Source organism: Chiloscyllium punctatum, chromosome 8 (assembly GCF_047496795.1).
Source record: "Chiloscyllium punctatum isolate Juve2018m chromosome 8, sChiPun1.3, whole genome shotgun sequence".
In the NCBI taxonomy this organism is placed as follows: Eukaryota; Metazoa; Chordata; class Chondrichthyes; order Orectolobiformes; family Hemiscylliidae; genus Chiloscyllium; species Chiloscyllium punctatum.
The window spans coordinates 83,840,595-83,865,347 of NC_092746.1; the positions used below are offsets into that span (position 1 = coordinate 83,840,595).

The following is a 24,753-nucleotide window of genomic DNA, read 5'->3' on the forward strand; positions in this document are numbered from 1 at the left end:
CTAAGAGTTTTTGAGAGGTGAAAGAAGTAACTTGGGGTTTTACAAAAGGTGAACAAGGAAAAGTTGCTGGAATTGGCAGTCAAGCTGGAGTTGAAGCTGCCTCCTTCCATGAGGAAATGAAAGATAATTATAGCAATAGTTCACCGTTTAAATTTGCTGGAGACACCATCGGAATCTCTGGAGATGCTAAACTTCAATTGAAAATGAAGCAGCTTGAGTTAGAGGCAAAAGAAGAGGCAAGAGAAAAAGGAATGAAACTGAATTACGATTAAAAGCGGAGGAAATGCAAAATGAAAGAGAGAAGAAATGAAAAAGAGAGGGAAGAAAGCGAGAGAGTTTGAACATCATAAATTGGCGTTTAGACAGGAAATTTAGCTTAAAAGGATGGAAATGGAAGTAGAGGTAAGCTTAGTGAGGATGAGCAAACCCATCATAATGAAAGGCTGGGTAGGGATGTTTTCAAATATATTCAAGCATTGCCTAAATTTGATGAGAAGGATATAGAAGTCTTTTTCATCTCATTTGAGAAGGTGGCTAAACAAATGAAGTGGGCAGTGACCATGTGGATTTTATTGATCCAAACAAAACTTGTAGGTAGAGCTAATGAAGTATTTGCATCACTATCAGAGGAGGTATATGGGGTGTATGAGGAAGTGTAGAAAGTTATTTTAAGTACATTTGACCTTGTGCCAGAAGCTGACAGACAGTGTTTCAGGAATCTAAGGAGGGACCCTGGTCAAATCTACATTGAGTTTGAAAGGATCAAGCAAAGTAAGTTTGGCAGGTGGATAAGGACATTAAAAATAGAGCAAACCTCTGATACTCTTAGAGAGATTATTATCTTGGAGGCGTTCAACAATTCACTTCCTGAAGTAGTGAGAACTCGTGTCAAAGAGCAGAGAGTTAAAGCAGCAAGTTTAGCAGCTGAAATGGTTGATGATTATGAGTTGGTTCATAAATCAAAGTTTGGCTTCCAATATCAGTTTCAATCTGTGAGGGATAGAAATTGGGGAAATGAGAAATCTCAACGTGGTAAGGAAAGGTAGATCTCGATGAAGATCACAAGGATAACTTACCACAGGGTAAAAAGGAAACCCTTGAAGGGGAAAGAGAAGTTTAAAAAGCTGCAGTGTTTTCACTGCAATAAAGTAAGCCATGTGAAATCAGTGTTGGTGGGCTAGAAAAAGCATTGGGAAGCCACATGTAGGAAAATAGGAGAAAGCAGTGAATTTTGTTGGAGTAGTATTAGAAAACATAATAGAGGCTAAAATGCTGCATCAGAATGTACAACCTGGTTGGAGGTTGGTTAAGGAGGAAGTGCCAGATCATAAACTGTTCATCAACTTCACCAGCACATTCCATCCTGACTTTAAGTTCACCTGGACCTCAGACACCTCCCTTCCCTTCCTGGTCCTCTCCACCTCCATCAGTGGTGACCACCTTAACACTGACATCTTCTACAAACCCACTGACTCCCACAGCTACCTGGACAACACCACCTCCCATCCTACCTCCTGTAAAAATGAGATCCCTTATTCCCAAATCTTCTGCTGCATCTGCTGTCAGGAGGACCAGTTCCACCACAGAGCACACCAGATGGCCTCCTTCTTTAAAGACCGTAACTCCGCCCCCCCCCCTCCCCCCCCCCCCCCCCCCCCACCGACATGGTTGATGATGCCCTCCAGTGCATCTCTGCCCTTGGAATCCATCCCTCCAACCGCAACAAGGACAGAACACCCCTGTTCCTCAGTTTCCACCCCTCCAATCTCTGTATACATTGCATCATCCTCTGTCATTTCTGCCACCTACAAATGGACCCCACCACCAGAGATGTATTCCCCTCCACACCCCAATCCACTTTCCATAAAGGCCAACTCCTTCGTCAGGTCCACGTCCCCCCCACCGACCCACCCTTCCTTCCTGGCACCTTCCCCTGTCACTGCAGGAATTGCAAAACCTGTACCCAAACTTCCATCCAAGGCCTCAAAACAGCCTTCCACATTCATCAAAGGTTTACCTGCACTTTCACACATCATTTACTGTATCCATTGCTCCCGATGCTGTCTCCTTGGGGAGACAGGATGCCTCCTTGCACAGCGCTTCAGAGAACATCTCCAGGACACCCACACCAACCAACCCACACCCCCATGGCTGAACACTTCAACTCCCCCTCCCACTCCGCCATGGACATGCAGGTCCTGGGCCTCCTCCATCGCCAATACCTAACACCCAACACCAGGAGGAAAAAAACATCATTTTCTGCGTTGGAACCCTTTCAACACCACGGCAACAATCTGGATTTCACCAATTTCCTCATTTCCACTTCCCCCCACGTTATCCCAGTTCCAATCTTCCAACTTGGCACTGCCCTGATGACCTGTCCTACCTGTCCATCTTCCTTCCCACCTATCCACTCAACCCTCCTCTCTAACCTATTTAGACCAGATCTGAAAGTTGAAGTTCTACATTGGAGAAAGGCCAATTTTGATGGTATTAGACAAAAACTTTCAAAAGCTGATTGGGGGGCAGATGTTCACATGTAAAGGAACAGCTGGAAAATGGGAAGCCTTCAGAAGTGAGATAATGAGAATCCAGAGAAAGTATATTCCTGTTAGGGTAAAAGGAAAGGCTGGTAGGTATAGGGAATGCTGGATGACTAAAGAAATTGAGGGTTTAGTTAAGAAGGAAGCACATGTAAGGTATAGACAGGATAGTTCGAGTGAATCCTTAGAAGAGTATAAAGGCAGTAGGAGTGTACTTAAGAGAGAAATCAGGAGGGCAAAAAGGGGACAAGAGATACCTTTGGCAAATAGAGTTGAGGAGAATCCAAAGGATTTTTACAAATACATTAAGGACAAAAAGGTAAGTAGGGAGATCAGCAAGGCGGCCTTTGTGTGGAGCCTCAGGAAATGGGGGAGATACTAAATGAGTATTTTGCTTCAGTATTTATAGTGGAAGAGGACATGGAAGATATAGAATGTAGGGAAATGGATGTTGACATCTTGAAAAATGTCCATATTACAGAGGAAGAAGTGCTGGATGACTTGAACCACATAAAATTGGATAAATCTCCAAGACCTAATCAGGTGAAGTCTTGAACTCTGTGGGAAGCTAAGGAAGTGATTGCTGGGCCTCTTGCTGAGATATTTGTATCATCGATAGTCACAGGTGAGGTGCTGGAAGACTGGAGGTTGGCAAATGTGGGTGCCACTGTTTAAGAAGGGTGGTAAAGACAAGCCAGGGAACTATAGACCAGTGAGCCTGATGTCGGTGATGGGCAAGTTGTTGGAGGGATTCCTGAGGGATAGGATGCACATATATTTGGAAAGGCAAAGACTGATTAAAGATAGTCAACATGGCTTTTTGCATGGGAAGTCATGTCTCACAAGTTTGATTGAGTTTTTTGAAGAACTAACAAAGAGAATTGATGAGGGCAGAGCAATAGATGTGATCTATATGGACTTCAGTAAGGCGTTCGACAAGGTTCCCCTTGGGAGACTGGTGAGCAAGGTTAGATCTCATGGAATACAGGGAGAACTAGCCATTTGGACACAGGACTGGCTCAAAGGTAGAAGACAGAGGGTGGTGGTGGAGGGTTGTTTTTAAGACTGAAGCCCGTAACCAGTGGAGTGCCCCAAGGATCGGTGCTGGGCCTCTACTTTTCATTATTTATAAACATGATTTGGATGCGAGTATAAGAGATACAGTTAGTAAGTTTGCAGATGACCTCATAATTGGAGGTGTAGTGGACAGTGAAGAAGGTTACCTCAGATTTTCAATGGGATCTTGATCAGATGGGCCAATGGGCTGAGAAGTGGCAGATGGAGTTTTATTCAGATAAATGCGAGGTGCTGCATTTTGGGAAAGCAAATCTTAGCAGGACTTATACACTTAATGGTAAGGTCCTAGAGAGTGTTGTTGAACAAAGAGACCTTGGAGTGCAGGTTCATAGCTCCTTAAAAGTAGCTAGGATAGTGAGGAAGGCATTTGGTATGCTTTCCTTTATTGGCCGTAGTATTGAGTACAGGAGTTGGGAGGTCATGTTGTGGCTGTACAGGACATTGGTTAGGCCACTGTTGGAATATTTCGTGCAATTCTGGTCTCCTTCCTATTGGAAAGATGTTGTGAAACTTGAGAGGGTTCAGAAAAGATTTACAAGGATGATGTCAAGGTTGAGGATTTGAGCTATAGGTCGAGGTTGAAAAGGATAGGGCTGTTTTCCCTGGAGCATCAGAGGCTGAGGGATGGCCTTATAGAGGTTTATAAAATCATGAGAGCAATGAATAGGGTAAATAGACAAGGTCTTTTCCCTGGGGTGGGTGAGTCATGAACTAGAGGGCATAGGTTTAGGGTGAGAGGGGAAAGATATAAAAGAGACGTAAGGGGCAACTTTTTCATGCAGAGGGTGGTACGTGTATGGAATGAGCTGCCAGAGGAAGTGGTGGAGGCTGGTACAATTACAACATTTAAAAGGCATCTGGATGGGTATATGAATAGGAAGGGTTTGGAGGGATATGGGCCGGGTGCTGGCAGGTGGAACTAGATTGGGTTGGGATATCTGGTCGGCATGGACGGGTTGGACCAAAGGGTCTGTTTCCGTGCTGTATATCTCTATGATTCTACCACCTTCATCCCCATCTCCATCTACCTATCGCACTCTCAGCCACCTTCCCCTGTCCCTGTGGCAGGACAAAAAAAACTGATTGCTGACGCTTTGTTGAGACTTGGATGAGAAATGGAGGCATTTGGTGGCAGGAGTAAACAGACTGAAATAGAATGCAGTAGTGCATGGTTGTAGTCAATGTACTGTATTTGTGTTATAATATACTAACAATTTAAGATTAAGGGTTTATAAATGAAGCCATCTTTCAATATTGATTGTTCTTTTTTGAAAGGGGGGTGAGGTGCAGTGTGTCAATGTCACTCTTTTAACAAGGTTCTGTTGCCCTTGGGTTGTTTTCAAAAGGGGTTGTAAACGGCAGAGGTTCTGATTTTGGCTGGAATTAGCCATTTGATTATGGCTAATAAATATTGCCTCAGGCAAAAAACTTTTAAGTTTTTTTTGAAAACAATGAAAGGGGAGTGGTCAGTTCTCCCAGCTCAGGTTTTAGCAAATAGTCTGTTCAAAGCTGCTGGTCAAGTTTTAGCTGGGGACCCAACGAAACAGCTCCATGTTGATCCTCCCTTTCTCTACAACCTCTCTCCTGTAAGAACCTGTGTATGAATTTACCTTTTTTACCAAGGGGTGTATTAAAGATGTTGCAGGTATTTGGGCTAGCATCATTAAATTGCGATTGAGTCGATTCGGTTTTGAAATAGGTTAAGCTGTTCTAAATTCGGTTCTGTTTTGTTTGTGTTTCATTCAGTAATCTGTAAATAATTCCTGCTTTGTTTAAAACTGAATGGTTGGGCCGGCTGCATCACTCCTGGAATACCCCCTATACACCTGCTTAAAACAACTGGACTACCTTCTTGAAATGTTTTGAGGGGGTTTGGTCTGGCTTTCCTATAGACTCTCTTCCCACGATCCAGTCCAAGCTTTGGGTCCTCTATGTGGATGACACCTTTGTAATCACAAAACACAACAAATTAGAAGATACCCACAGACACATAAACAACATCCTTACTGGTATAAAGTTCACCGAAGAGTAAGAGAACAACAGACTCCCTTTCCTAGACGTCACAGTAGAATGAAAAGTCAGTGGAGAGCTGCAGACGATGTGTATAGGAAAGCCCCACACACACCTACCAGATACTCAACTACAGGAGCAATCATCCCCACACCCACAAATGGAGCTGCATCAGGACATTATTTAAATGAGCCACAACACACTGCAGCACCCAAGAACTACGAGAAGCCAAGGAAAAACACCTATACAACATATTCAGGAACAACGGGTACCTGATAAGCGCAGTCCTCCGAATCCTACACAACTGACCTAAACAAGAACTCTCAACACGCCCAGAGACTGTAGCCACCCTGCCATACACTAAAGACATCTCAGAGATGATGACCAGACTACTTTGGCTCCTGGGCATCATGATAGCCCACAAACCAACCACCACACTGAAACAGCTCCTGATGAATTTCAAGGAACCCAAACCAACAACCAGCAGAATGAACATCATATACAAAATACCCTGCAAGGACTGAAACAAACATTACATTGGACAAACTGGCAGGAAACTAGCCTCCAGGATACATAAGCACGAACTAATCACCAGAAGACAAGACTAACTTTCAATGGTATCCATGTACACAGAAGAAGACAGACACCAGTTCGACTGGGACAATATATCCATCCTGGGTCTGGCTAAACAAAGACATGCACAGGGATTCCTTGAGGCTTAGCATTCAAACTGGAACTCCATTAACAAACATATCGATTTGGACCCTATTTACCAACCTCTCAGAAAAAGAATCAAAGGTGATGTCACCCACCACAACAGACCAAAATACACAAATAGCGAGTGGGACAGAATGCCATCGCTTCATCGGAGGTTCACTGATGATGTTACCTAGCATGGTGATGAAACGTCTGAGAATAAATCTACCAACTCAGTGATGAAATTTACAACCAGAGTCTTGTTAAAACGAAGTAGTCCAAAGTTTAAAAATCTAGGTATCTACAGAACTTACAATAAATCATTTTCTCAATGTCCTTCAAAACTCAAATAGTCCGAGTTAAATATGGCTCAAAGGTAGATGGCAGAGAGTGGTGGTGGAGGGTTGTTTTCCAGACTGGAGGCCTGTGACCAGTAGAGTGCAACAAGGATCGGTGCTGGGTCCTCTACTTTTTGTCATTTACATAAGTGATTTGGATGCGAGCATAAGAGGTACAGTTAGTAAGTTTGCAGATGACACCAAATTGGAGGTGTAGTAGACAGCAGAAGAGGGTTACCTCAGATTACAACAGGATCTTGACCAGATGGGCCAATGGACTGAGAAGTGGCAGATGGAGTTTAATTCAGATAAATGCGAGGTGAGTGTTGCTGAAAAAAGAGACCTTGGAGTGCAGGTTCATAGCTCCTTGAAAGTGGAGTCGCAGGTAGATAGGATAGTGAAGAAGGTGTTTGGAATGCTTTCTTTTATTGGTCAGAGTATTGAGTACAGGAGTTGGGAGGTCATGTTGCGGCTGTACAGGACATTGGTTAGGCCACTTTTGGAATATTGCGTGCAATTCTGGTCTCGTTCCTATTGGAAAGATATTGTGAAACTTGAAAGGGTTCAGAAAAGATCTACAAGGATGTTGCCAGAGTTGGAGGACTTGAGCTATAGGGAGAGGCTGAACAAGCTGGGGCTGTTTTCCCTGGAGCGCCAAAGGCTGAGGGGTGACCTTATAGGGGTTTACAAAATTATGAGGGGCATGGATAGGGTAAATGGACAAAGTCTTTTCCCTGGGTCGGGGAGTTCAGAACTTGAGGGCATAGGTTTAGGATGAGAGGGGAGTGATATAAAAGAGACCTAAGGGGCAACTATTTCACGCAGAGCGCGGTACGTGTATGGAATGAGCTGCCAGAGGAAGTGGTGGAGGCTGGTACAATTACAACATTTAAAAGGCATTTGGATGGGTATATGAATAGGAAGAGTTTGGAGGGATATGGGCCAGCTGCTGGCAGGTGGGACCAGATTGGGTTGGTATGGATGGGTTGGACCGAAGGGTCTGTTTCCATGCTGTGCATCTCTATGACTCTATGAATCTATGATCAGATAACTGTTGTTTTGTTTTAGGTGATGAAAACAAAATGGCTCTCCTGGCCCTCGGAGCTGTTCCAAAGTTGGCTAAACTAATATCCCATGATGACAAACAAATTCATATGTATGCTACAATGGGATTTGGAGTGATGGCAACCAATAGTAAGTATCTGTGACTGGATCTAATGGCCTTGGGGGGAGAAAAAGAGCAAAATAACCAAATCACTTAGTGCAACATGTAACTAAAATTGAAAGAAATAATAAACAGCATACAAAATAAATCAAGAAATAGCTGATGCCATGCCTGGTTTGAAATTCCAAATATTGTAGGAGAAAGACTGACAGATAACCAGTAGATTTTGCATTCAAGGAAAGACTGATTGTAGATAATGATTAATCTTAATTTTGTCATGGTTATTGATGGCATTGTTGAAATTTAGAAGAAACAAAGCAGAAAACTAAGACAACTTGTGTCCCAGACCCTTCAATCACCACCTGTCCCACATGTGAAAGGTTCAGATTGTGTTTCAGATTTACTTCAGAGATCTTCGAACCCATCGGACCGGAGTGAATCAAGTCATCCTCAATCTGAAGGGATTGCCTAAGAAGAAGAAATAGAACACATATCCAGCATGTTTTGCCCATTGTGACTTTTTTCAAAAATTTTGTTTTGGAATTTAAGCACTTTTGGAAAAATCAACATTTTTGTGCATTCCTTAATGTCCTTGATAGGTGATGGAGGGCTGCTTTCTTGAACTGTTGCAGTACATTGTGCTCTGTCAATTACTCCAAACTAAAATATATTCCAAAAAAGCAGAAAGATTGTAAGACAGAGAAAAAACATGCATGGTGAAGTAAGGAAGTTAAAAATAATATATGTTTGAATAAAGGAGTTGAGAAATTATATTTAGGTTGTACAGGACATTGGTGAGGCCTCTTCTGGACTACAGTGTCCAGTTCTGGTTGCTCTGTTATAGGAAGGATATTATTAAGGTGGAGAGGATTCAGAAAAAAATTACCAGAGTGTTGTCAGGAATGGAAGGTTTTATTTATTTGTAAGAAGAGGCTGGATAGGCTGGGACTTCTTTTCACTAAACCATTGAAGGTTGAGGGGTGACCTGAAAGAGGTTTATAAAATTATGATGGGTATGGAAAAGTTGAATGGTAGATATCTTTTCTTAGGGTGGGGGATTTCATTATTGGGGCATATTTTTAAGGAGATCGGAGAAAGTTTGAGAAAAGACACGATGTACAACTCTTTTACATACAGATATGTGTATGGAATGAACTTACAGAGGAAAATGGTGGATGCAGGTACAGTTGGAATATCTAAAAGACATTTAGATAAGTATGTGAATAAGCAATGTTTAGGTGGTTGTGGACGAAGCGCAGGCAGGTTTAGTTTTGGGACTATAGTTGGCATGGATAGGTTGGACCAATGGGTCTGTTTCCGTGCTGTATGACTCTGACTCTATCAAGACAAAAACTAAGGCCAACGGCAGGCTGGAAGATTGGGAAATTTTAGGGAGTAACAATTGCAAAGGTAAATTATGAAAGAAAGCAAACACAAAGTATAAAAACGGATAGCAAAAGCTTCTCTAAGTATCTACAAGGGAACCGATAACTAAAGTGAATGTTGATCTCTTGGAGGATGAGACTAGAGAGTTAATAGTGGGGAACATAAAAATGAGTCACAAAGTATTTTGCATTGGTTTTCACAGTGGAGAATACCAGTACCAAACTAACAATAACAGATAATGCAGTGTTAATAGAAAGGGAGGAACTTAGAACAATAATCATTACTAGGGAAAAAGCAAGGAGAAAACTTTTGTGATTGAAGAAAGCCAAGTGCCTGATGGCTTGTATCCTATGGTGTTAAAGGAAGTGGCAAGATGTAATTAGTATGTTACCACAGGGCCCAAGCTGTTTACAATCTACATTAATTACTTAGCTGGGGGATAGAAAGTGCTACAACCAAATTTGCAAACGACACTAAAACAGGAGGGACCATAAATTGCAATGATATGGACAGGTTAGGTGAATGGGTCAATCAGTATTTGGTAGATCAAGTTGAATGTGAATAAGTGTTAGGTTATCCATTTTAGTCAGAGGAATGGAAAGGCAACTTATTATCTAAATAGAGAGAAATTACAGAATTCTGGGTGCCCTTGTGCATGAATTGCAAAGAACTAGTATGCAGGCACAGCAGGTAATAAGTAAAGCAAATGGAATTTTGGCACTTATTGTAAAAGGAATAGAGTATAAAAGCAGGGAAATATTGCTGTAACTGCATAAGGCATTAGTGAGGTGCTCCTGGAATATTGCATGCAGTTTTGGTTCCATTTCTTGAGGGATGTAACTGCACTGGAGGCAATCCAGAGGATATTCAATAGATTGATTCATGAGGGCTTTGTCTTAGGAAGAGAGATTGAGAAGTTTAGGCCCACATGCTTTAGATTGTACAAGAATGAGAGGATGATAAGATATAGGAGCAGAATTAAGTCATTTGACCTATCAAATCTGATCCGCTAATCAGTCATGGCTGATATGTTTCTCAATCCCGTTCTCCTGCCTTCTCCCTACATCCTTGATTCCTTGCCTATCAAGAATCTGTCTCTCTCTGTCTTACATACTCTCATTGACTTGGCCTACACAGCGCTCTGTGGCAATAAGTTCCATAGATTAACCATCTTCTGGCTGAATAAATTCCTCCTCATTTCAGTTTTAAAAGGTCATCCCTTCACTCTGAGGGTGTGCTCTTATGTCCTAGTTTCTCCTACTGCTGGAAACATCTTCTCCCTGACTACTTTATCTGTGCCTCTCAGTATTCTATCACTTTCAATCCGGAAAGGATCCCAGCCTGGTATGGCAACTGCTCTACCATGGACAGTAAGAAACAACAGAGAGTTGTGAACACAGCCCAGTCTATCATGCAAGCCAACTTTCCATCCATTGACTCCATCTGTACTACTTGCTATTTTGGAAAGGCAGCCAACTTAATTAAAGACCCCATTACAATGTCTTCCAACTTCTTCCATCAGGCAGAAGGTACAAAATCTTAAGCACGTGTACCAATAGGTTCAAGAACATTTTCTTCCCTGCTGGTATTAGACTTCTGAATGGACCTCTCAAATTTCAAATTAAATATTGACCTCACTGTTTGTGCACCATCTCTGTAGCTATAAAATTGTATTCCTTGCTCTGTTCTATTACCCATATGCACCTTGTATTGTGTGATCTGCCTGTACTGCATGCTAAACAAAGCTTTTCACTGCACATGACAATTATAAATTAAATCAAGTCACATCAATCAGATCCCCCCTCATCCTTATCATTCTAAACTCTGTCAAGTAAAAACCTCGAGTCTTCAACCATTCCTCATATGACAATCTCTTCAACCCAGAATCATTCTTGTGGGCTCCCTCCAATGCTAGCACATCCTTCCTTAGACACTGGGTCTAAAACTGCTCATTATGTTCCAAATGCGGTCTAACCAGAGCCTTGTACAGCCTCAGCAGTACATCTCTGCTCTTGTATTCTCGCCCTCTTGAAATGATTGCTAACATTACAATGCCTTCCTAACTGCCTAATGAACCTGCCTGTTAATTTTAAAAGAATTCTGAACTAGGACTCCCAAATTCCTTTGTGCTTTAGATTTCCAAGGCCCTTCACCGATTGGAAAATAGTCTATCTCTCTCTTTTTCCTACCAAAGTGCATAACCTCACACTTTCCCACATCATATTCCATCTGCCACTTCTTTGCCTACTCTTCTAGCCTGTCCAAGTCATTCTACAGCCTCCCTGCCTCCTCAACACTACCTGTCCCTCTACCTTTGTGTCATTTGCAAACATACCAACAATGACCAAGTTCAGGTTAACTGTCTGTAGTCTCCTGTTTTCTACCTGTCTCCCTTCTTAAACAGGGATGTTACATTAACCATTTTCCAGCCCCTTGGTGACTCTCTCTGACTCCAGTGATTCCTGAAAGATCACCACCAATGCCTCTATAATCGCCTCAGCTATCACCTTCAAATTTCTTTCAAAATATCAAAATAAGTTTCATAAGATGCTGAATGGGATTGACCATGTAAGCATAGAAGGTTTTCTTATTTTGGGCAATTTAGAATGAGAGCTCATTGTTTTAGGATAAGGGATAGCAGATTTAAAATAGAATAAGGAGAAATTACTTCTTTCAAAGAATCATGAATCTGTGGAATTCACTACACCGGAGTGCAGTGGTTGCTGGGATATTGAGTTAATTTAAGGAAAAGATAGATTTTTAAATTCGTAATGGCTTGAAGGGTGATGGAGAATGGGCAGGAATGTGGAGCTGAGGCCAGGATGAGATCAGCCACTATCCTATTGAATGGTGGAACGGACTCGGAGGGCTGAATTGTGGACAACTCCTCCTGATTCTTAAGTCCCCAGCCCTATTAGAAAGGATGTATGATGTGTGATTTAAAGGAGCATTCAGAGCTGTTGATGTTCCCTTTTGTTTGCTAACCCTGACTTTCTGAACAGGAGAGGTCACAAATTTAGAAGGTACTGTCAAAGGAGTCTTGGTGAGTTTTTTGCAGGCTATCTTGTGGACGGTGCATACACGCAGTACTAGTTGTTTGTTGATTTGCTACCCATGCATTTGTGTACTTGCAAAGTCTGTTCCCAACACCATCTTTTATCTTTCACTATCGTCTCATCCAGTCTGCCTCAGTAAACATGGCTTGGTCCTTTGTGGCACATAGAAGTGGTAGCTGCCTTTTTTTTAACCACAGGAAATCTTTGCCCCTATTTCTTGCGGATAACAAGAACTGAAAATACTGGCACTAGGTATCAGTGTTAGAGGTAATGAATATTTAAGCTAGTCTATGGGGTGCTAACTAAACAGGCTGTTTTGACTCAGATGTTAGCAAACTTCTTGAATGTCATTAGAGGACTGTGGACACTTGCACAGCCACTGGTCTTGAATGGCCAGTAGGTCCAAAAGGGAGGATGTCTTCTAGAGGCTGCAAATGTCTTTCACCACCTAAACCAAGTACTTGAGCCTCTGGAAATACTCCTCTTTTTTTGAAGTCGAACCTCTGCTTGTAAACGGTGGCGGCATGTTGGCTCAGTGGTTAGCACTGCTGCCTCAAAGCACCAAGGACCCGGATTCAATTCCCACCTCGGGCGACTATCTGTGTGGAGTTTGCACAGTCTCCCCGTGTCTGCGTGGGTTTCCTCAGGGTGCTCTGGTTTCCTCCCACAATTCAAAGATGTGCAGGTTCGGTGAATTGGCCATGCTAAATTGCACATAGTGTTAGGTGCATTAGTCAGGGGCTAAATATAGATTAGATTCCCTACAGTATGAAAACAGGCCATTTGGCCCAACAAGTCCACACCAACCCTCTGAAGAGTAACCCACCCAGACCCATTCCCTGACCCTATATTTACCTCTGACTAATGCACCTAACACTATAGGGTAGGGGAATGGGTCTGGGTGGGTTACTCTTCGGAGAGTTGGTGTGGACTTGTTGGGCCATAGGGCCTGTTTCCTATAAGGATTCTAATCTAAAAAAAACCCAGTTACATAGGTAGTACCTCTAACCTTGACTCTTCTGCTTCCTGCTCTACTCATCACCTGTAAATCTCTTAACAGCTGTGTGTTGCTGTTGTGCATTGTCTGAGGCCCAAAGTAAGAAAAATAAGGTGGCACACATCCAAATCTAATCTGAATTTGAATTTCTGCAAAGTTTAGAAACAAATATTATGCCATAATTATTTTGAACAAATCTTTTCCAGTGGCAGATAAGAACACTGGTTTATTGAAATGTTTTCCTGATACAATGAGACCCAGAAATTGCTGCTGTATGCAAACCTTGGGTTCAAGAGCTATTGAATAATGAGCATAAAACTGTGGAAGCTTTATTAAATACAATTATGCATTGAAGTAATGCTTTCATGGAACAGTTAACACATTTATATTTCTGGTCTGGGGAGCACACGACATGCTGAAGATACCTGGATTGGTAATCAGCTTGTTGGAGCAGTTTTCCAAACACTTTTGTGTCTTTGGCTACTTTAATCCAAGACTAAAACATACACACACTGCTCCATATTAAAATGCTACTGTCTTTTTGAGTAATTACTTATAGTGTTTTTGAACAAAATAGTCTTTGGTTGCAACTGTTCTGCTTTGGTAAAGTGACTAAAAATATTTATAGCTATTCATTTATTTCCTTCCTGCTGATGTTTTTATTTTTTTCAGGTGAAGTTCGAAAATCAATGAGGCAGTTGGATTTTCTACCATCCATTATTGCATGCCTAGCTCCAGATGGTAACTCTAAATCTTACTTTTATTATGAGGAATCCATAGATGTCTTGAATCTGAGAAACAAATTCAGTGAAAAACGGAACATCATTCTGCCCAGATTATTGCTTATTTTTCATAACCTTTTGCTGTGCCAACAAAATGTTTGACCTCAACAAAATTTTAATTTAGATGACTTCTGTTACAGAATCATAACAAACTGTTTTGACTACAAACTAATTTAAATTAGCTTCTGGTCCACCCATCGAAACATAAACAAAGGAGTAGGAGTCATCCATTTGATAAATGGAGCCTGCTGTGCCACTCAGTATGATCATGGCCAATCCTCTACCTCAATGTCATATCCCTGTTCTCTACACATATCTCTTCACATTTTTAGTGTCTCAAAATCTATCCATTTATTTCTTTCTTAAATATATTGAGTGACTTGGCCTCAGCCTGATTGGAAGAGAATTTCGCCACTCTTTAAATGAAGAGGGTTCTCCTCATCTCAGTCTTGTATGGCTTATCTTATCACTTTTTAATGCTTTAAATTGAGTTACAGTCAAATGTTTACCATTATTGTCCTCGTGTTGCATGTTTTACAGTACAATATTTTGTGGATATGGATCCCTTAAGCAGTCTCTCCTTCCAATTGGTTATGTTGTGTAGACTGGAATGGCATACAAGATGATGAGAAAAAATCAATGATGATGAATACTTGTCCTCCTCAACCTTTAACATGTCAATTTACTGTTTAGGTTTATGTTGAACTCCCTAATATTTCTTATACCATGCCTGTAGTATTTTGAAATATATGTTACACAGCATATATTTGTCCAATTGTGTACCATCCTTGGAATAAAGGCACTTTTACTAAGACTTGTATTAAATTGGCTGAACGTAGTTTAAGCAGAATGAGGGACCACCCACCAAAACCAACCCACGAACAATATTTAAAGAAATCATCAATTATTTAAGATTAATTACTCTTTGATTTAATTTGGCACTTGACAAGACTCTGTTTTGCATAGAGATAAACTACATGCTTGGTGAAGTTCTTGGTTTGATATTGCAAAGGCCTATAGGCCAAGCAGTAAAACTTGATTTGTGGCCTTCCTAATGTGTAGCATGAAGTATGGATCAGTCTGATGTTTTGTGGTTAGGTTTAGACTCCTTTTAGATTAGATTCCTTTACAATATGGAAACAGGCCCTTCGGCCCAACAAGTTCACACCGACCTGCCAAAGTGCAACCCACCCATACCCCTACATTTACCTCTTCACCTAACCCTACGGGCAATTTAGCATGGCCAATTCACCTAACCTGCACATCTTTGGACTGTGGGAGGAAACCGGAGCACCCGGAGGAAACCCATGCAGACACAGGGAGAACGTGCAAACTCCATTCGGTCAGTCGCCTGAGATGGGAATTGAACCCAGGTCTCAGGCACTGTGAGGCAGCAGTGCTCACCACTGTGCCACCGTGCTGCCCAATTGTACTAGCACCTCTGATGAAGTCACGTAAGAAGCAAAAGAAAATAATTACAGTTCTATTAAACACTTGAGCTCAGCCAGAGGGCAATTAAACTGCCTTTTAATTTTTGATTTCAGGTCAGAAGAACCCATTAAGAAGGAATAGGATCCATTTTATTCCGATCTTTGAATTTTTGTTGTATGTGAGTCGTGTGCACTCATGGCACAGTGTCCCTGCTTCTAGACTGGGAAGCTCAGGTTCAAGCCCCATCTGCTCCAGGGGTGTGCAGTCACATCTCTCTGAGCAGATTCATTGGAAAAATAGGTGTGTGATTGTGACATATTGAACTGTAACAGAGAAAAAAGAGAGATTTTATTGGTTTATTTTTGTTTATTGTTTTCTTATGCCTTCACTGCAGATGATGTTGTTGTCCATGAACTTGCTACACTGTGTCTATCTTCTATGTCTATTGATTTCACTAGTAAAGTGGAAATTTATGAGAAAGGTGGGCTGGGACCACTTATTCAACTTCTTTCAAGCCCTGACCCTGATGTTCAAAAGAATTCCATTGAGTGTATTTCAAATTTAGTTAAGGTAAGAATTATTTTTCTTCAATTATGGTTGACTTAGTGTTGTATTAATTCAACAAATATAACCAATATGTGAAACCATTTAAAAAGTTTAGAATTCATGGAGATTGCTATTATGATATTTTTATTAAAACATTGGAGCAGAAATAGAGCATTCAGCCATCAAGTGTACTTTACCATTCAATGAGATCATGATTGATCTATTTATCAAATATACCTTCCATAGCATTGATTTCAAATCAAATTCTAAACCAAGCCAATCCATATTTATTCAGTTTATAGTCCTCTGGGACTGGCCTAGGAGATAGGGAAAGTGGGGCCATGAAACAACAAAGTATGGCATTGACAATAACTGAAATTGCTGGGAAAGCTCTGCAGGGCTGACATTATCTGTGGAGAGAAAGCAGAGTTAATGAAGAATGATGTTCTGAAGAAGGGTCACTAGTCTGAAAACATCAACTCTGCTTTCTCTCCACAGGTGCTGCCAGACCTGCTGAGTTTTCCCAACAATTTCTGTTTTTGTTTCTGATTTCCAGCAACCTCAGTTTTGTGTTTTACCAGTTATAGGGCAGGTAGAAAAACCTCCCTCCCACCCCCAAAGCCCAATTGAGCTATTTAACTAACCAATGACAGACCTTTTCCTGCTTTCACCAGTTGTATAGGAGGCAAACTGTTGTGCGGTGGGACGGTTGTGGTTGGAAGGACTGAGGTATGATGTGAAATTGGATCAGTTAAGAACATACTTACTCGAATTTAGAAGAATCAGGAGCGGGATTCTCATAGGAACCTATAAATTCTAACAGGGTAAATGCAGGAAGGATGTTTCTGATGAATGGGGAATACAGAACCAGCAGTCACAGTTTAAGGATGGTCATTTCGGACTGAGATGAAGAGAAATGTCTTCACCCAGAGAGTGGTGAGCCTGTGAAATTCTCTGCCACAGAATGTGATTGAGGCCAAAATATTGAATGTTTTCAAGAAGGAGTTAGGTGTGGATCTTGAGTCTAAAGTGATCAAAGGGAATGAGGAGAAGGCAGGAACAGGATACCGAGTTAGATGTCAGCTGTGAACATATTGAATGGCAGAACATGCTCTAAAGGCTGAATGGTCTGTCCTTTTTCCTGTTTTCCACACCTCATAGTTTCATAGTAATAGAAGCAGGAATAGGCCACGTCGAGCCTGCTCTGCTATTCATTAAGATCATGGCTGATCTTTCCATTGTCTCAGCTCCTACCTGCATTACACCCATAACCCTTAATTCCTCTACCATGCAAAAATCCATCCAACTGTGTCTTGAATATATTTAATAAAGCTGCCTCTACTGTTTCTTTGGGCAGAGAATTCGATAGATTCACTACTCTCTAGCAAAAGCAATTCCTCCTCACCTCTGTCCTAAATCTACTTCCCATGATCTTGAGGCCATGTCCCCTAGTCCTAGTCTCACCCACCAGTGGAAACAGCTTGCCTGTTCTTATTTTACATGTTTCTATAAGATCCTCCCCTCATTCTTCTAAATTCTAGTGAGTACAGTCCAGGCAGCTCAACCTCTCCTCATTGGGTAACCCTCTCGTCTCCAGAATCGATCTGGTGAACCTCCTCTGCACCACTTTCAAAGCCAGTATATCCTTCCTCAAGAAGAAGGGCTTCCTTCCGAAGAAGGGCTCATGCCCGAAACGTCGATTCTCCTGCTTCTTGGCTGCTGCCTGACCTGCTGCGCTTTTCCAGCAACACATTTTCAGCTCTGATCTCCAGTATCTGCAGTCCTCACTTTCTCCTATCTTTCCTCAAGTAAGGAGACCAGAACGGCACACACTACTTTAGGTGCAGCCTCACCAACACCTTGTACAATTGTAACAGAGCTTCTCTGCTCTTAAATTCAATCCCTCTAACAATGAAATCCAATATTCCGCTTGCCTTCCTTATTACCTTTTGTACCTGTAAATCAACTTTTTGCAATTCATGTGTGAGCACTCCCAAGTCCCTCTGCACAACAGCATGCTGCAATCTTTCATCATTTAAATAATACTGACTTATTTTTACTTCCAAAGAGGATAATCTCACATTTGCCAACATTGTACTCCATGTGCCAGCTTCTTGCCCTCTCCCTTAACCTATTGAAATCTCTCTGCAGACCCTCCACATCCTCTGCACTATTTGCCTTTCCATTCAGTTTAGTCTCATCAGCAAACTTGGATACGTTACACTTGGTCTCCTCATCCAAATCATTTATATATGTTATGAGCAATTGCAGGCCCAACACTGACCCCTGCAGCACCCCGCTCACCATTGAGTTCCAACCAGAGAAGCACCCACTTTTCCCCAATTCTTTGCTTTCTACTAGTTAACCAGTCCTCTATCCATGCTCGTGAATTCCCTACAACTCCATGCAATCTTATCTTTTCATGTAATGATCCCATTACTTTGAATGTCACAATTGAAACAGCCTTCTCAGCACATTAATGCAATGCATTTCTGCAACCATTTGCTGCTTAAAAAGGTTTTTTCCTCATTTTGCTATTCCTTCTTTTGCCAATCTCTATCAGTGTCTCTTAGGGAGAGAAATTATCTGATGTGGTCTTCATGCGCCTCAAGTCCTAAAGCAGCATGCTTGACTCTTAACTGCTCTCTGGATTGATCTAGAAAGTCACTCAGTTTATAAATAACAAATGCTGCCCTTTCCAGAAATATTAATGTGGTGTGAAAGGATAAAAAAGAATGTATGAATGTTGAATACTTGGAAGGTAAAAACGTGGTTGTAAATTTTTAAAAAATACAATGAAGTGTAAATGGCAGGGGAGTCTTCAAGTGTCCAGAACAGTGATACAAAAGAGATTATTTAATAAATAAAGTACTGTGGAGATGGCAGGACAGGTAATGTGCTGTTGCTGTAGCTGGGAGCTGCTGAACACCAATTTAATCCAGAGTGAACCTTTCTGTGGCAAGTGTTTGCAGCTCAAGTAAATTTGGATCCAAGCTGAGAACTGGAATCTGAGCTGCACACATGCAGCCACCTCAGGGAGGAGGTAGGTTACCCAGATACTTTGGACCTGGAACTTGTCACATTCCTTGGATTAGGTAATTCAGACTTGGTCTGTGACCAATGACAGAACCATATGACTGCAAGTGAGGCGGTTCAAGGGACTGATGACTTAGTTTTCAAGTAGATGCAGCCTTTGCTATTGTCTAATGTAATGTAGCTCTTGCAATCTGTGTGGATGAGAGCAGGAACTGCAAGATGGATGAGCAGACTGACCACTGCACCATCATACAGGGAGCTATTGAAGTGTGGTGAGATAATAGCAGTGTTAGAGACGGCAAAGTTAGGAGGATTGATGTTCTTTTGTGTAATTATGAGCATTTGTCTTGAAGGCTGTGTTGCCTGCCCAGTATCAGGGTCAATAACATCTGCTTCAGGGTGAAGAAGAACTTGGAGTGGGAGTTGCCAATATCTGCATTGATTTCAGTAACATTGATAAGATGATAAAAGAGGTTCTGATGAAAGAATTTGAACAGTTAGGAACTAATTTTAAATGCGCAATCTCCAAAATAATAATGTCAAGATTACCACTAGGACAATGAACAAACTGACATAGGGGAAATAATTAAGGGAGTTAAATTTGTGGCATAAAGATTCATGTGGGAGGAATGAATTTCAGTTTATGGGTCACTGTCACCTGCACGAGGTAAAAGGAAGCTATTCTGGTGGGATGGGCTTCACTTGATCCATCCTGGGGCAAATCAAATAACTAAACTTGTTGAAAGGGTATTAAACTAATTGGAGGGAGTAGGTGGGAAGGATATGACAACATTGCAGGATAGCTGTGTGGATAATGGTACTCAGTGTGGCACAGGAAAGGACAAATTATACAAAACATCTTTTATAAAAAGAAAGAAACAGGTTCAAAGGTGGAAGAAATGATGTGAGTAGGAAATAAACGCAACAACTATCACCAGAGAAAAGTTACTCAGGAAACTAACGAGACTAAAGGCTGATGACTCCCTAGGGTTGCATACTAAGGGAAATGTCTACCAAGATTTAGTGGACCCACAGCTAGTAATGGTCTAAAAATAGTAAATTAGCATGGATAGGTAAAGTTAAAAAAACAAAGTCATCTTGGTCCCAAGCGACCATTGGGCGGTTTTGTCATGAGAGAGTGATGACCAGTGGTGAGTTTAACCTAAGAGCCCTCAGACCTCAGGCAAGGTTGAGAAGGTGGACCGTCATGTAACCTGTAGCCAGTGCAAGTTTGAACACACATTATTGGTGTTACTCTGCATGGCAAACCAGCTGTCTAGACAACTGAGCTAACCAACCCTCACTGCATGGATAGAGGATTAGCTAGCTAATAAAAAACAGAAAGTTACTAGAAGCAATTTTAGGATGACAACTTTAACTAGTGGTGTGCCACAGGGAACAGCGCTGGTGGTCCATAATTATTTCCAGATATGTTAATGATTTGGACAAGGGAAGTGAATGCACTATCCTCAAATTTGTGGGTGTCACCAAAATAAATGGCAAGGCAAGTAGCGAGAATGACAGAATGTACAGAGGGATATAGACAGGCTAAGTGGGTGAGCAAAAACTTGGCAGATGGAATATAATCCTACACAATATGAGGTTATCCACATTGGCAGGAAGAATAGAAAATCTGAATTTTACTTCAATCGCGAAAGACAGCATAGAGGGATTTGGTAACTTATCCTCATGCGTAACTTACAAAAAGCTGGCATACAAGTTTACTGGGTAGTAGGGAAATGAAATGTTGGACATTATTTCAAAGGAAATGGAATATAAAAATAAGGAAGTCTTGCTCAAACTATTGTTATGACATGGAGGCGAACCCATCTGTTAATTAAACCAAACATCCAGAAATGCTCACCTCGCCTCATAATCTGTTAAAATATGTGTGACAGAGAACTCCTAAATTCCACTATGTAAAGAAAATAACATCAATTTATTTTCTAACTCTAAAAATGAACATTAAACAAAAACTATTCATGAATCTAAGCCCCCCTTTCTCTTAACTGCTTATTATTTGACTCCTACTGTACAAAAATATGCTGTTCTAATAAGGCACTTATTAAAATTACATTAGTTTAATCTCAAAACCATACCATCTCTGTCGTCTTCTGTGTCTTCACTCTTCTGACTGCTGATCTCCTTGAGTTATGTTCTTTCTTTTTACTGCAAGCATGCTTCATATGAAAAGGTACCTTTGATAGAGAATGTTTTCTAATTTCTTTGAGAGCATGATGTTAGATGGGCGATTAGCTCTCCAGCAGTTTCTCTCTCTACAACAGTTGTTATCTGACCAGTTTTCAAAATGTCTGTATTCTTATTTCTTCTAACACCGGATTGTCTCATTGGTTCAATGATGGCAAAACAATAAATTCAAATGCAATTGGGTTTTAGTATCCTGGGGCATAATTTAAATGATTGGCTAAATTCGAATCATTGTCAAAACAGCAACCGAAACTTAGCCAAATGTTATATATTTTCAACTTTCCAGCACACTCTGGGACTGCCATATAGTCGTATACACAAGTGCTTGTAATCTCTCAGTTCAGAACAGCATTCTCTTTCTCTTAATGGAACAGTACATGCCTTCAACTTCTCAACACTGTTTGAAGGACTAGTCAAACCACAACTAGAATACCATGAACAGTTCTGGTCTCCTTATCTAAGGAAAAACGTAATGGCATTGAAGGCCATCCAGAGAAGGTTCACCTCGGTTGATCCTAAATATACAGAGATTTTCTTATGAGGAGGGGTTGAGTGGATTAGGCCTATATTTGTTGGAGTTTAGAAGAATGAGAGGTGACCTTATTAATACATATAAAATCTTAAGAGCCTGACCAGATAGATGTGGAGAGGGTTCCCCTTGTGGGAGAGTCTAGGACCACAGAACAATATACCAGTGAAGACAGAGCTGAAGGGGAATTTCTTCTCTAGAAGATTAGAAGGTAGTGAATCTGTGAAATTGTTTGCCACAGGGGGATGTCAAAGATCAGATTTTTAGTTAGTAAGAGAATCCAGGCATGTGAGGGAAAGGCAGGAAATTGGAGTTGAGGACCATTAGATCAACCATAATCTCATTGAATGGCAGAGCAGACGATGATATGAATGACATTCTTTTACTCCAAGTCTTATGGTCTCATGGTATGAAGAATTACACAATAGAGATCATTAGAGTTTAGCAGAAGTAAATTAACAGATTTATAAAAAGAACTTATGTTCAATAATAAAGTTATGGAGATAATTTTCCTCTTTAATATGTTTTCTAGGATTATATGTGTCGTGTCGCCCTTAATAAAATGAATGGAATATTTCCTGTGCTGAACCTACTAAACTCTGAATATCCTGTCATTCAACAATTGGCGCTGCAAACCTTAATAACCATCTCCAATGATGCAGGGAGCAGAAAGACACTGTTTCAGAATGAAGGTCATGAAAGCCTTCTGCAGGTTCTTGATTCACCGGTAATGAAATCATACAGCAAATTGTGTTTTCATTAATGTGTTCAGTGTTTGATCCAACTATTAACCACATGATTTATTAATGAGTAAAACTGAAAGAACTGTGGATGTTGTAAGTGAGGGGTAAAACAGTAGTCTCAGTTCTTTCTTGTTCAAAGCAAGTCATTTAGTAGGTATTACCAAATTGAACAAAGTACAGTAATATTTGCAATATTTTGAAGAAAGGTCACTAGACCCAAAACTCTGCTTTCTCTTCAGAGATGCTGTCAGAGTTGCTGAATTTCTCCAGTAATTTCTATTTTTAATACAATATTAAATGCCATTTGAAATCCATATACTTTGTCATGTGGTATCAATATGTGTCCTATACAATTAATGATTATATGTCCTATGTATGTCTTACACAGAATTAACAATTACAAATGATTCAAAATTATTTTCCAAAAAGTTTTCTTTCTCCCACTCACATAAAGCAATATGTTAATTTTGATTCACTTGCCACTGTTGAAAACAGGAGTGCTATTTTAACACCACATTTGAAAGTCATTTAGCAATGCGAGGTGTATTTTAAGTATGCTAGCTTAACTTTCTTTCTTTGAAAACAATGGAATCAAATCCTGAACTCTGTTGTATGTGTATAAATCAGTAATTGTACAGATAGTGTATATTAAGAGCAGTGAAAGATGATTTTAGAATATTTGTATCTTGTGCGATCAATACAGGGTATTTGTCCACACAAGGAGGAAAGAGCCCTGATGCATTAAATCACTGCAACCCATTTCTTGCTGTTGGGTGAAATATCGAGCAGATCAAAGGGTCCCTCGCAGAAATTGCCAGTGATTTCTTCAGCGTGAATATTGCTGGGAAATTGTAATGTCTGTTATTGCTTATACATCATAGAGTCACCAAGTCATACAGCACGGAAACAGAATCTTCGGTCCAATCAATCCATGCCGAACATAATCCCAAACTAAACCAGTCCCAGTTGTCTACTCATGGTCCATATACTTCCAAACCTTTCCTGTTCATGTACTTGTCCAAATGTCTTTTAAGCATTGTAATTGTGTGCATATCCACCACTTTCTCAGGAAGTTCATTCCACACGTGAACCACCCTCTGTGCAATAGAAAAATTGCCCCTATGCCTTTTTAAAATCTCTATCCTTTCATCTTAAAAAGATGCCTCCTTGTCTTGAAATCCCCCAACCCAGTGAAAAGACACCTACCATTAGCCCTATGTATACCTCTCATGATTTTGTAAATGTCCATAAGGTCACCTCTCAACCCCCTACGCTCCAGTGAAAAATGTCCCAGCCTCTCCAGCCTTTCTTTATAACTCAACCTTCTGAATAGTGTTAATAAACAGACAGAAATAAAATTATGGATCACCTGAAATCATTGAACATAATAATTATATTAGGCATTCAATACCATTTCTCCAGAAGTATTACTGGTTGCTGTATTATGGATTAATCCATTTAATCTGTTTAAAAGAAAAAGTTCTTTAAAGTTTTTCTGCTTCAAATAAATTGAGCAAACCTCTAAAGTTATTGCTATAACTGTCACCAATCTTACTGCTTTTTATTAGTTTTTAGTTTTAACAAAGTCAATTTGAGTCTGCCAATGTAATCCTAAGGGAAACCATTTGATTTCTTCTATATATGGCTGATCTTGCCTGACATTTCACCATGGTTGGTTGGTCTTCAAAACGAAATCCTTAATAGTCCTCTATTCTTACTGTTTTGCTGGTTAACTTGCATGACTGGTAAGCACCTATGATTTCTGTCCACTATATAGAGTCCTACAGCATAGAAACATGCCCATCAGCTCACCATGTCTGTGCCAACCAACAAACACCAAGCTATAGTACTCCCACCTACTGCACTTTTCCAATAGTCTACCATGCTCTGGTATTTTAAGTACTCATCTAGAGGTTTATTGAATGTTGCTAAAGTACCAGACTCCGTCGCCCTGTCAGGCAACGCATTCCATATTTCTCCCACCATCTGGGCAAAAACATTTTTTCTCTGATGCCTTCTAAACCATTTATTCCTCAAATTCAGTTTATGCCTTCTTTTGTTAGACATGTCTGCCATGGGGAAAACATTCTCGTGATCTAACGTATCTATGCCTCACATTATATTGTAAACCCCAATCATACCTCAGCCGATCCCTGCTGCCCTTCTTGAACAAATGAACCACATTTGATATCCTCCAGTCATCTGGCACT

The 24,753-nt window shown here is 40.7% G+C and overlaps 1 protein-coding gene across 1 annotated transcript in view; it reads left to right on the forward strand.

Annotated features, from left to right (window-relative positions):
• Positions 1-24,753, forward strand: part of armc3 (armadillo repeat containing 3) — a 194,467-nt gene that overhangs the window by 34,138 nt on the left and 135,576 nt on the right. Inside the window, exons 4-7 of the mRNA XM_072575964.1 lie at positions 7,733-7,858; positions 13,941-14,009; positions 15,876-16,051; positions 22,333-22,527. Of these exons, the coding sequence (XP_072432065.1) occupies positions 7,733-7,858; positions 13,941-14,009; positions 15,876-16,051; positions 22,333-22,527 (566 nt within the window). The remainder of the gene's footprint in view (positions 1-7,732; positions 7,859-13,940; positions 14,010-15,875; positions 16,052-22,332; positions 22,528-24,753) is intronic.